This window comes from Podarcis filfolensis (genome assembly GCF_964270895.1).
Source record: "Podarcis filfolensis genome assembly, chromosome: 6".
Taxonomy (NCBI): Eukaryota; Metazoa; Chordata; class Lepidosauria; order Squamata; family Lacertidae; genus Podarcis; species Podarcis filfolensis.
In genome coordinates, this window is record NC_139609.1 from 85,853,693 (window position 1) to 85,867,016 (window position 13,324).

Below are 13,324 nucleotides of genomic sequence, written 5' to 3' on the forward strand. Positions count from 1 at the left end.
TTTAGTGGAAAGAAGCAAAGCCAGAGGAACTCATGGATTCAAAACTTAGATGTGTGTTTGAGCTGCCGGCAGAAAACGATAAACCCGTGAGTGCAATTGTTGCTTTCTGTACTTGGCACGGCTGCTGCTTATAAGTAAAAGGTAGTGTCTGAAATATCTAGGCTCTTAAACCAGCTATATATTTCAAGGCCCAAACATAAGGCTGTGGTTTATTCAGAAACTATATTAAATGTTCAAAACAAATCTTCCCAGCAAAGAGGCACTTTTATAGTCAATTTAAAATAGTTTCGTAGATTATAATACAATTGATTGATTTACTGTGGATGAAGCTGATTTTCTTCAGTATGTTCCCTGCTTTTTCTTCTCTCACACAGAATCATGTCATGGGCACATCATTACTAAAGCTGCACCTGTGCTTTACATAGGATTGTGCATTGCAATTCTGCAGTCACAGCCATGCCTTTAGATATATGGTGGTGGTTTTTCTGGCGCTTAGTTCTCTAACAATGTAAAAGGTGGAATTGCAGCATATTGCGATAAGAGTAGACTGGATTCCAGGTTTCTGCTTTTCCCCTTTTAATCTGTAAAAGTTGCAGTGGCAGGAGACTAGGCAGCAAATAGTAGCTTTAGCCATTGCTCTTAGTATTCCAGATTGTGATGCAATTTCAGCATCAGATAAGAAATAGAACGTTCCACAAGTTGCCAAGGAAGGGTGTGTTTAGGTAACTGCTGTTTTTGCTGCGTTTGCAGCACTGAAGTGACATCAAGCCTGGGCAGTGTGTATGGAGGTCCTGGGCTGCCCAGAGAACAAGTCGCTGATGTGGTCCAAAGGAAAGCAGAGCAATACATTTAGCACCAGCTTGACTGCAGGAGTTGCTGGAAAGAGGCATACAAGATGCCATCCGACTACCTTAGGGGCTGCACTCTGGATTTGTTTGGGGTTTATTTCTTAGCTTTTTCTTCTCCCGAAGATGTCGCACAACGCAGTGGAGGTCTAGGATCATAGTTTTCCTTCTAGATAGGCTACCTCACCAGCTTGACACAGGGTGCGTGCAGGACACTTCCAACAATCTGAGAGGTGTTCCTGGACACTTCTGGCTTTGCTTTTTGAACACATAAATACCCTTGTGCCTGGCTGGTCACTCAGATATTTGGGCCCTGTTTGTATTTGCAGTTGTCACCCATTGCAAAAGGGGTGCAATGAGAAACCCATGTTTAGAACTTGGGTCTTTGTGTACTATGTGAAAAATAATGAAGGCTGGGAACTATTGAGAGAATAATTAAGGAGTCTGGGCAGTTGTAATGGGCAGTGATTACAAATATCCCTAGAAACTTAATACTCCTTTTACTAGAGCACTAACATTAAGACTTTAAGTAGAATAGGTATCTGTAGGAGGCTCTTGGCATCTCTGTCTCACACACAAGCACAACTCTCCATCTAGCAACCCAGAGATGAGGGAACAGTAGTTGGGGCAATGGGATTTCAAAAATAGTCATAGATACAATATGCAAAGCGTTCCGGCTCCCTGGGGCTGATGGGAGTTGTAGTCCAAAACATCTGGAATGTACTAGGTTGGGGAAGGCTGACTGAGATTGTTGGCTGTCCTAAGTGCTTTGTAAAGAGTGGAATGATAGGATTTGAAGTGCCCTAAATGAAAACAAACTTTCTGTTGTTGTTGTTTTTGTCTCAACAGCATGATGTAGAAATAAATAAAATTATATCCACAGCTGCAACAAAGACAGAATCTTCTGTAATGTCTAAATCATTAAGTTCTTCTTTGGATGACAGCGAAGTTAAGAAAGTAATGGAAGAATGTAAGAGGCTTCAGTTAGAAGTTCAGAGGTTACGAGAGGAGAATAAACAATTTAAGGTAAGGTCAACCTATTGACACTTAGGACAAAGTTAAAGTATTGGCGTGTATTGCAAGCTGCCTGGCATAGTTGTGTTTTTGTTGGGCATTTAATAACAGCTGGGGATTTGTTTCATGCTGGTTCATACATCACTCCTAAATAACAGAGGTACATTCAGCTAAATTGTTGTGCTGGTGGAGGCCAGTACAAAGATTCCTGCTTGTGCAACAGGAATTCTGCCCTCTCCTTCCCTGCCAGAGCTGGGTGAACTCCAAGAAGAGATGCAGGGGGTGCAGGGGGGGGAGGAGAGGGGCAGAATCTTGCCTCTCGCAAGGAAAATCCTTGCACTGGTGCAGCCTACATAGAATACAACCCATACAGTAGTTTGTTTTAAGTCATTAATTATGTTGGGTGCTGCGTTATGCGGTATGGTTTGTGCCATTGTTTGTTCCCAACAAACCACAAGCGGTAGGCCAGAAATAAGCCGAGGTTCGTTGTCCTTGGTTTACTTCTGGTTTACTGATCATGGTTTGTTTGAAATAAACCACAATCCGGGTTCACACAATAAGCCATACCACACTTGTTCTGGGGTATGGCTTCTTGGGAGAAGGTGAGCAGCAGGAACGTTCACAATTAAGCCATGGTTTAAAACAAACAATAGCTTTTTGTTGTTTTAACCTGGCCTTACCCTGATCTATTAAGGGATGCGGGTGGCGCTGTGGGTTAAACCACAGAGCCTAGGACTTGCCGATCAGAGGGTCGGCGGTTCGAATCCCCGCGACGGGATGAGCTCCCGTTGCTCAGTCCCTGCTCCTGCCAACCTAGCAGTTCGAAAGCACGTCAAAGTGCAAGTAGATAAATAGGTACCGTTCTGGCGGGAAGGTAAACAGCATTTCCGTGCACTGCTCTGGTTCGCCAGAAGCGGCTTAGTCGTGCTGGCCACATGACCCAGAAACTGTACGCCAGCTCCCTCGGCCAATAAAGTGAGATGAGCACCGCAACCCCAGAGTCGGTCACGACTGGACCTAACGGTCAGGGGTCCCTTTAACTTTACCCTGATCTATTGTTGTGTATTGGACAGTTGTTAGCCACTCTAGGTGCCTTTTGGCCAGAGAACAGGGCAGAAATTATTTGAGTGAATCTGTGAATTTGGTTAATGGATATAATCTACCGCAGTAGTGAATGATGGCAAAATGAGTAACTAGCAAGCTTAGCTAGAAGATGTGGGGTTTTTTTAAAACCATGGTTAATCTGTTAGTAGCAGATTGTAGGATTGTGTGCTGTCTTTTCCCATCACTTCCATTCTGGTCCAAATTTCTCCTGGCTGCTCATGGTTTCTTATAGCATTGGCACTTGCATTAACAGAGGTTAGAGCTGACTGCAGTTCCTGATCAATCCAGCTTGCAGGGGTGGGGGGAGGAACTGTTTTCGGATCCCAGGTTTAGCAGGAACCCTGGTTACATTTTAGGTCTGTTTTGGGCCTGGCAGAGGCGAGTTTTCTGCTTGGAAAAGGGAACACGTTATCTCACCCCAGATTGTTTACATCTCAGCACAGAATTGCGGCTGAGCTTCTAATGCACACCTCTGCTCAGTGCATTTTTTAATCTCCATAAATGATCCTTGCTGCAGGAAGAAGATGGACTGCGGATGAGGAAGGCGCCCCAGACAAACCACCCGGGCTTTGCTTCAGCACCTGTTGTGAAGGAAGAGGGGCTCAGCACTAGACTACTTGCCCTGGTGGTACTGTTCTTCATCATTGGCGTCATTATAGGGAAAATCGCCTTGTAGAGGCAGCATGCTGAGGATTGTAAATTGGATTGATGGATCTGCCATATCATTGGTATTAAATTTATTCATAACAAATGTTTAAAAAAAAAATGTATGACATCTCACAGGTCTTGCCTTTTAAATTTTTACCCCTGCACAAATATAACATTAACATAACATAATCTTCTAGAAAGCATAAAACGTACAAGGAGTTGAGCAGGAGAAGAGAGGCGAGTTACATCTTGATTGCGAGCAGTGAGGACAAAATCATGTATTTTAACACTATAAAGGTGCATTTTGTGTGTGTGTGTGTGGGTTTTTCTGTTTGTTTTTTTAAAGTTAAACTTCGAAGAGTTCTTGGACCTTCATCCCAATTACTGGACTTCTCTTCTTTGGAGGGGGGGAAAAGAAAAAGTTCCTCCATTGAAAAAGAGTAGATCCTTCTGGTAATTTAGAGGTTGGCTTTCAGACAGGTGAGGTTGATGGCGTTATTGTAAAATAGGCTAACCCACCATTCCTCCTCCTCTTAAATTTTAACAGTTCTGTCAAGTGGGTGTGACTTGGGTCTCAGCAGTGTAACTCCCCAAGCAGCTGTTTATTCACCCTGAACTCTCTTTAAGTGTGACCCTGTCTCTATAGGTCCTGCGTCATTCGCGGGAGCTGTGAATCACTAACTGGGCAGCTTGGAAGATGAGGAGGAGAGAGGACTTGGAGCAGGTTCATGATCCAGAAGGGTGCCAGCAGCACCGGGTTTCTGAAATTGGCCCTGGCCAGTCTTATGTATAGAAAAGGGGCGACCAAAAGATTTGGGAGGCTGTAGCAGGAGGAGTGGAAGGCGAGAGGGTCACCCACATGCTTTTTTGCTCATGTCAGTCTAGCAGTGAGGAAACCTAATTGCCAGTGGTGGTTTGGAAACACAAGGAGCCTACTTTCCGGCTGTGGTCAACTCAACGTGTTGCACCAGATGTGCTCCGATTTGAACTGCGGGTATGATTTTCTTAGCCAGGCTTTGTAGGAAAGAGGAGTGTTGCAATGAGCCATCGCATTTTGTATCTGAACCCTCCCGTCTTGCTAAAATAGTTTCTTCCTGTCCCATCTGTGTTTCCAGTCCAGATGGCATCATGTTTAATGGGGACCATGCACCTCTTTGCCTCATCCATCGCGTCCTTTTTGCATCCTCCGCTTGTCACATCCATCAGCAAACCTTTCCTCCTCTGCTTGCACCCTCGGCAGACTCTCACAAGCTTAGCCACATAATGCATTGCACATTGGGGGGGGCGGTTCTCTTTCCGCTTACATGACCTTATTTCAGCCTTTTGCCATTTACCTTCTTGTGAAGCTTTTGGAGATCAGGTTTCTGTCCTGAACCTAGAAAAAAGGCTGTCAGGGATTTGGTCTCCTGGACCTGAGAAGGAATGGGACTTGCTGTTCTGTGCCCATCAGTAGCACAGCTTAGTTCAGTCTCTGGGGCATTCTCCGTTTCTCAACAGCTCAGTTCGAGAGAGAAATAACATGCTCCTCCTTTGCCCATCAGCTGACTTTCTTGAATGGTGCTGTACCCAAGGAAGAAGAGTCTCTTGGACTATAACTGGCTGAAAAGGGGACATGTGCATGGAAGAACTTGGGGGCAAAGGTCATGAATCTTAAGCAACCTGGTTGTCTCGTTTGTGGGACGATAGGTCTAGACCAGCCTTCCTTTCGGCCACTCTCCAGCTGTTGCTAGATTACAGCTCTCCTCATCCCTGACCAATGGCCATGATGGTTGAGGCTGATGGGGAGTTGGGAGAACAGCAACACCCGCAGGGCACCAGGTTGGGTACGTTTGGTTTAGCACCACTGGTATTAACATACCAGTCAATGGAAAGCTGAAAGGAGCTGAATGCAGCCCCATTGAACAATGTGGAAAATGCCACTGGACAGTCACCTGTGTGGCAGGTTGCATGGGGCGAGGAGGGTCAATGCCTCGTTCTAAAAGGGGACCAAGCTACTGTTTGCTGTTGGTTCACGTAGCTGAGTTAAAGTCCTTTATATCCAAATGTTTAATGCATATTTAACTTATTTAATACACAGTCAACTCTCAACTTGCGTTCCAGGGATAGCTCATGAAGCCAAAATCTCATATAGTCAAAACACATAGTCCCTTGCACCTCCAAATGCTCTCCCAAGCTCACTGCAGTGGCAGGTGGGATTGCTGGTGCCCCCCTCTTTATTTTTTGTTTTGTTTTTAAGTTTAAATGCACGTTAGGTTGCAAGTTGACTGTATTTCATCTCATGTTTCCTTTACCGTCACAGAAGTTTGACTACTGTTATAAATGGTTAAAAAAGAGAGAAGAAAAGGCACCTGTTCAAAGTTGGTGAATAGAACTAAATTTTCCTTTTGTTGCTGTAGTAACGATGGACTCTTCCTCCTCCTGATGCTTTGGGCACGACATAATTCTCACTTTCGACCATCTAAACATTGGGGGAAACAGCGGTCAGGAAAACTGTTTTTGTATATAAAAATAAGTCTATGTAGGGGAAAAAAATTAGTAGGAATTAGTTCTATGCTGTTAAAAACAAAAAGACCAATCCTGTTTGACTATGTAGCATCTTTAAAAAAAAATCAAATAAATCTACCCCCAAACGAATGGAGTTCCGTCCCTGTTTTGATTGCTTCATTTTGTGCTTCAATGCTGCGAAAGTGAATTGTCCGTAACAAGATGTTAAGTTGCCTAGTTTTGATGACCACTTTTTCCTAACTTAATTTTGTTTCCAAACACATAACAAGTAGCAACTTAAGTAAGAATGTGACTTACCTTTTTTTGAGGAGGACGTGTCATGCACAAATAGAAAAAAAAGTCTTATCTACGGAAGTTATGGATGAACAGCATTGAGTTGCTTAGAAGTGATCACCACTATAAAAGTCTGCCACCTAAGATTGCTTCTGCTGTTTGGATCACAGATTTAGCCTGCAGCTTTTACAGCCTTCATCTTCCGGGAGTTGACAGTGCTGTCCATACTTGTGGTGCTTTTAACCATTGCAGTACTGCTGCAGGAAGTGCAGTTTTCTATGGGTTCATGCCACCACACAAGTAAAGGCCCACAGCCATATAGAACTAGGCCATGAGATTAACCCACAGAAATCAAGGGTGCTTTAGTTGAGATTCCTGCGTTGCAGGAGGGTTGGACTAGATGAACGGAGGATTTGGTCATGTGGAAACTAGCTGCCCCAATATTAGATAGGGAGCATCTGCCTTGTCAGTAGTACATGTGAAAAGGATCTAGGGGTCTGACTCAACATCAGGAAGAGCTTTCTAAGAGGTATTTGACAGTGGGACAGGAGGCTGTGGACTCTCCATCCTTGGACCTTTTAAAGCAGGTTGGATGGCCATCTGCCTTGGGTCCTTTAACTGAGATTCCTGCATTGTAGGGGGTTGGACTAGATGATCCTTGGAAGTCCCTTCCAACTCTACATTTCTATGAGCCCATGATTCATAGAGTTCGCTCGCAGCATTTTCTGTTCAATGAGTATTCTGTGGGTTTTATTATTCAACGTAAACCGATTCCAAGCACCGCTTCATGCTTCAATCAAAACTGTTACGCATTTATGACCTACTACTGTTTCTGAAATGAAAATGGAAGAAACTGCAAAGGATGGGTGCCTTTATTTTGGATGGAATAAATAGCAAGAGCTAATTACACACATCTGGTGTCTGTTTCGCAGACTGAACACACACATATTCAGATTTGTAGTACCAAATCTGTTTTTAGGGTTTGGTTGTGGGGTGGTTTTTTTTAATCCATTTGGACATTGAACCGAGACCTTTGGCATTAATTGGTCTGTCTAAACAGTTTGTCTAAATTTTAGAGAACTGAGGATTTGGTCATGTGGAAATTGATTACATTGCTAAAGCCTAGGCGTCAGCCCCGTAAGAAGGAAAACAGACCCTTCCTAGCACTAATAGCAGGTTCTGATGTCTTGCTCCTTGGCCTGGCAAGCTTTTGATGACACGTAGACTTAACTGGTTGTGCTGGCTGGGGTTGCTGGGCTTTATAGCCCCAAACAACTAGCAGGCAAAAAGTTAGCAAAGTGGGACTATAAAGAAGGATTAGCAACTAGGATTTTTAACTGTGTCTAATCTTGTTGAGACTCATCCCAAGGTCACTAAAAATGAGTGGTGGGATATGCATTCAATAAACACAACAAACAAACAAACCACATTTAGTATCTACTGAGTTATGTGGCTTGAGGAACCTCTTAACCACTATTTGGCATTGTCAACCACAGAGACCAGCGAATGAACGTTGGCTGAAGAAATGCAACTCTGAAGTCTTTGATCATGTAAATCAGTCAGTGAGGACGCTGTTGAGGGCTGCATTCTACATGGCTGGTAGTCTGTCTTGTTTTTGCTTCCCCTCAGTGCACTGCCGGAAGAGAGGAAAACAAATGGCTTTTTGCTCAAAAATCTGATCGCCTGCAAGAGGGCCTTTTTTCTTATCCTGTCACGCATTGCTTCATACATTTTGGCTCTTCCCCACTCGTCGTCCTGAACGTTCCTGACCCACACGGAATTGGGCTGCAGGTTCTCTCGCCCCCCACTATAAAGTTACATTTCCATGAATATACATGGTCCAATCCAATCAAGTGTTTCATCTTCCCCGGATGGTGACTGCAAAGTTTCTGGTAGAGACCCTCTGCACTCCTGAACTCAATAGATGGTGGCCAGAATTAAAAACCTGGACTTTTCATAAGTAAAATATGTGTTCCCACCACTGAGTAATGACTTCTCCCCCTATTTCTGGTTCCATTTACTTGAAATAGATTTTCACATTTACCAGGGCACACAGAAACATGGATCCCAAGCACCAGACACTAACTGTGTTAAGACACCACACTAACCCACGAGTTGAAAATCTGCGTCCTTCCATATTATGTTGGACTCCATTGGTCATGCTGACTGTGCTGATGGGAGGTGACCAGATCCTCTAGGAAACCACCAGCCCGCACCCCAGTCTTACCCACCTGCCAATCAGCTGATGTTAGTCCAGTCAACCGGTGCCGTCAGCTGACGAGTTGGGTGGGGTTAAATTCTGTGCTGATTGCATACACCGATTCCCCTACTGGGAACAGGCAGTTCCTGGGCAGCCAAAACAGCAGAATTTAACTGTCTAATCCTGCGTTCTGCTTCAAAATGCAGTGTCGGGCTGTTTGAAAGTCCTTTTGCATTGTTCCTTGAGACTCTGGTTTTCATAGGTTTAAATAGCAGTGTAGGGCTCTTTGCAAAAGGGCTTTTAAATAGCCCTAAGCAGCATTTTGAATTCCTAGCAATTGGGGCTTAGAAATGGAAGTATAGAATCATAGTGACATCAGGTGACTGTCACAGGTGGGGAAATAAGGATCTGGCCCTCTAGTCAGAAAAGGTACCCACATTCTAACAGAGATCTTGAATTGCAGAGAAATGGGCCAGCAAAAGGGAAAAGTGGAAGTACTTTATGTAATTATGTCAGTGCCTATAACAAAACGTAGCCATTTTTAGAAGTTGGGCAGCTGTTTTATATACATGACTTAAAAAAAAAAATTCCTGTGTAGAAAAAAAAGTTAACATGCTGTAATACATTTTGTGCTTTAAAAAATTGTACATTAAGATGATAAGCATTACATCTGAATCAGTTAATGCACAATTCCCCACTGGTACTTGTATAAAAACCCATCATTAATCTACATATTAGCCAAAAATGTTGTAAATATACCATGTAAATTGTAGTTGCATAGCTGGAGGGTTTTCTCTCTCTTTTTGGTGGGGGGCAGGGTAGTTCGGTGATTTGGAGAAGACACACAGTTCCAAGGAGATCTGATTATTTTAGGAATCTATAGCTAGAAAGGAGTCAGTGGTTTTTAGACAATACAATGCCATGCACATTAGCCTGAGTTATTGAAGATTGTCATGGTCGTTCTTTCTCCCTTAAGGATGTTTTTAACGCATAGCTCCTTATTGTCAGAAAATAAAAATTGCTTCATAGAATGCAACGGCTGGAACTCTACAGCTCCAAGGAATAGCTGCCAAGCAAGTTTTGATCAGACGAGAAATCACGAGTTTTCGCCTGTTGCCAGCAGCTGTGTATTTCAGAGTTAACTCAATTGGATGTTGCTTTGTTGACTGATTAAGAGAGATGAAGGATGCCAGAAAACTCATACTGGGTTATTTTTCACAGTGGAGTAGAACAGCTGAGGCTGTAAACAAATGCCCTTTTGAGCATTTTTCTGTTTACCAATAGTTGTTATCTTTCTTTGCAGGTGTAGCAGGATAATCAGGTATGTGGGGCAGGGTGGGAAAAGTCAGTCTTCACAAAAGGAAGGCCGCAGCTCAGTGGTAGAGCATGCACTTTGAATGCAGAAGGTCCCAGGCACAATCCCTAGCATACCCAGGTGGGGCTGGAAATGCCCCATCTAGAACTTGCAACACCTGCCAGGTAGACACTACTGAGAAAGGCGGACCAATAGTTTGACTTTGTCTAAGGCAGCTTCCTATGCTTAAATCTGGCTTGCGCAATTCATTGACATTATGTGAACTGGTTTCTTCCAATCCCAGCACCTCGGTTGAGTTCCACATACATGGCTAAATGAATTGCACCTTGTACCTGGTCTGGCTTTTAAACTGTGACTGTCTTTAGCATTTTATGATCTTTATTCCTAAGGACTAGATTCACGCTCTTTTTCAGAATAACCAAGGGCCTCATATAAACAAATCCACGACACCTACAAAGCAGACACTGTGGCCAGGTTCGCACGTAATGCAAAACCATTGTTTTAACACTGCGCGAGCAGGAAGAAGCCCAGGCAAAGCACCAGGCTTGGCTGGGATCTCCTCTCTCCTACCACATAACCAGCAAAAAATGCTTTTGCTAGTGTTTAGTTTCGGCTTCCGATAATCCTGGCTTGTCATGCCATACAAAAGAGAAATGGTCGTTCAAAAGAAACTGGTCCGTTAAGCAAGCCAGCTTCGTAATTTCTTCTTTTGACCTAAATCCCTAAGGAACTTGAGACTTGGCTACCTGGAAAAGACTCCTTATCCCATTTAAACCTTCCTATTCACTAAGATCTTTGGAGGAGGTCCTTCTGCCAATGCCATGACCTATATTAATCCATCTTGCAGCATCCCAAGGCAAGGGCATTTCCTTGGTGGCTTCTACATTGTAGAAGTCTCTGCTCTGAGATAAGGCACATACTGCTAGTAATGACAGTTTGAAACTGCGTTAAAACTCTAGTTATTCACCCATGCATTTTCAGGCTATTGGTCTGCAGTTGTAGCTATTTCCCTGCCTATTGTATTTGGATAATTGATAATTGTATACAGCATTGGAATTTACTTTTGAATTAAAAGGCAGTCTAAAAATATTTGAAACGAAATGTTTTGAAGTTGGCCTGTCTTAAAAATGACCAGATTGAAAAACAAAACAAACCCAACAACTATGGTCCCTGGTTTGCATGAGAGAACAAGGAAATATTAGCGTGAAGTAAAACTAATCTCCAACAATCTGCCTGCTTGTGCCTGTAACACTGTGCTATGGTATAGCTTTATGTGCAAACCCAGCCTCTGGGGTTGTTCTGTGCTGACCAAATCTACACCCTCACCGCCCGTTTAAGATAAGCAGTCGAATATGCAGATACATTTCCTCACACATGGTACATTATATGGAAGCTGGATAGCAGGCTCCTTAATTCCAACTTTTGTACTATTAACAGTTGGTATACATTGTGAACAAAATAGTAAATGATATGTCTCTGACGCTAATCCAGAGCAACCAAACTGAAATTGTCCCATGAAAACAGAATTGCTTCTTGATACATGAGAACTTTTGTTTTGCTTGGGTGGGTGAGGAGAAGGGGATGCAGGTACACCTATTGAAACGGGCCGTTCTGGTGCGTTAGGTACAATTTAAGCCACCTGATCAGAAGCCGAAGGATGCCCTCTACATCAGAGACCAAGCAGCCCAATTCAGATGCCCGTGTCCATACTTAGGCAGGTATGAAAGGGGAAAGCACATCCAACAAGCGTCACCTATCATTAAGAAAAAACAAGAGTGTGTATTGGCAAGGTAGAAAACGAAACGGTTTCCCCAGTGTGCTCATTTTGTTGTGCATACACGTAAGTCTGAACGCTAAGGCTGTCTGGATTCCATGCAGCAGCTCAGTGACCAAAACATCTGGGCTTCTAGTCCCACCTGACCAGATGCACAGCTAGAGATGCTAGCAGGGTTGCCCAAGGCAGTGTCTTCAGTGCCCCACTGCTGTTGCCCTCGCCTATTCTTCCCAGGTAACTTGGCTTGACGTGTCTCCCTAGGGCTCCTGAGGGGCCCCCGCACTGGACGAGAGGGGCCTGGTAGGATGTAGGCCGCTTGCTGGGTGTGCTGGGGCTTGACCCATCAGTCGGCCTCTCCCCGATGAAGAGCAAGCTGTGGTCCTTGGCATCCTGCTCGACTCGGAAGAGTTCGTACTCGGTGTGGGGCAGTCGGATCCCCAGTGCGGCGCATCCGTTCGTGTGAGTCACGTCCAACTCTTGCCCGACGCTCCAGGCACCGGCTTCTCCGCAGCTCCCGAAGCTGGAGGAGTTCAGCATCGCCACAGTTACGGGGTCCATCGGCGTCACCCGGGCGCGGGTCACCTTGAAGACGAGCTCGGTACCTCCTCGCACAATGAGGGACGCCGCTCCCTGGGTATAGTGGCCAAGAGCGTAGACGGTGAACGTCGGCTGCTTGCAGAGAGGGTCGGAGTAGTGGCGGTAGTAGCCTTCCCAGCTGCGGTTGTTGGCGTGGAAGATGAAGTACCTTGTGAGGAAAAGCACGGCCGGGCGGACCTCGCAGCGAGTGCTGACCCAGCGGCCGCTGAGCAGCATGGGGAGGTCTGGCTTAAGGGGTAATACAGGCGGGTGGTGTTCGTCAGCTCGGTATATAATCCCGCAGGCAGGGCACGGCTGGATATGATGCTGCGGGAAGGGAAGGAAAAGACAAGTTCTCAGCAAGGCTTTTCATTGCTTGTTTAAAAACAGGCATGTTCTTCACCAAGGGAAGCTGCATTCCGCAAAGGGGAAGGAAGAGATTCTGCAGAAAACGTTAACTTCTGTTAGGGCGTGAAAGACTAGAATGAGAGGGAGGGAGCAAGGCAAAACTGTCCTTTTCCCTGGTTGTACCAGCGTCTTAAGGACGCGGGTGGCGCTGTGGGTTAAACCACAGAGCCTAGGACTTGCCGATCAGAAGGTCAGCAGTTCGAATCCCCACGATGGGGTAAGCTCCCATTGCTCGGTCCCTGCTCCTGCCAACCTAGCAGTTCAAAAGCACATCAAAGTGCAAGTAGATAAATAGGTACCGCTCTGGCGGGAAGGTAAACGGCATTTCCGTGCGCTGCTCTGGTTCGCCAGAAGCGGCTTAGTCATGACCCAGAAGCTGTACGCCGGCTCCCTCAGCCAATAAAGCGAGATGAGCGCCGCAACCCCAGAGTCGGCCACGACTGGACCTAATGGTCAGGGGTCCCTTTAACTTTACCAGCCTCTTTGCTCTACTATTAGTAAAACATGTTTGCTGTTTTATTCTTCTTTTCCAACCAAAAAAATTAAAATCATATAGGTTTAGATTTGAAGGATACAAAAGACCAGGGGTGTGGGAAGGTGCTTAAAAGACTGCAGGGGGAGGCAGAGACCCACAACAACAAATGTACATTTAGATCTCTCAT

At 44.9% G+C, this 13,324-nt stretch overlaps 2 protein-coding genes and 1 long non-coding RNA gene across 3 annotated transcripts in view; 1 reads left to right on the top strand and 2 right to left on the bottom strand.

Annotated features, from left to right (window-relative positions):
- The window catches only part of VAPB (VAMP associated protein B and C), a 44,077-nt gene extending 37,832 nt beyond the window's left edge, over nucleotides 1-6,245 (top strand). The window contains exons 4-6 of the mRNA XM_083619174.1: nucleotides 6-86; nucleotides 1,695-1,871; nucleotides 3,481-6,245. Coding sequence (XP_083475300.1) covers nucleotides 6-86; nucleotides 1,695-1,871; nucleotides 3,481-3,639 — 417 coding nt within the window. The 3' untranslated portion in view covers nucleotides 3,640-6,245. The remainder of the gene's footprint in view (nucleotides 1-5; nucleotides 87-1,694; nucleotides 1,872-3,480) is intronic.
- Nucleotides 6,246-7,243: 998 nt separating this feature from the next.
- On the bottom strand, nucleotides 7,244-8,972 carry LOC310764909. Its single transcript, XR_014549346.1, has 2 exons — nucleotides 8,617-8,972; nucleotides 7,244-8,581 (listed from the first exon to the last, which is right to left on the bottom strand). It is a non-coding gene; the product is annotated as an uncharacterized lncRNA (long non-coding RNA).
- A 95-nt stretch (nucleotides 8,973-9,067) lies between these two features.
- The window catches only part of APCDD1L (APC down-regulated 1 like), a 44,454-nt gene continuing 40,197 nt past the window's right edge, over nucleotides 9,068-13,324 (bottom strand). The window contains exon 4 of the mRNA XM_083618826.1: nucleotides 9,068-12,581. Coding sequence (XP_083474952.1) covers nucleotides 11,811-12,581 — 771 coding nt within the window. The 3' untranslated portion in view covers nucleotides 9,068-11,810. The remainder of the gene's footprint in view (nucleotides 12,582-13,324) is intronic.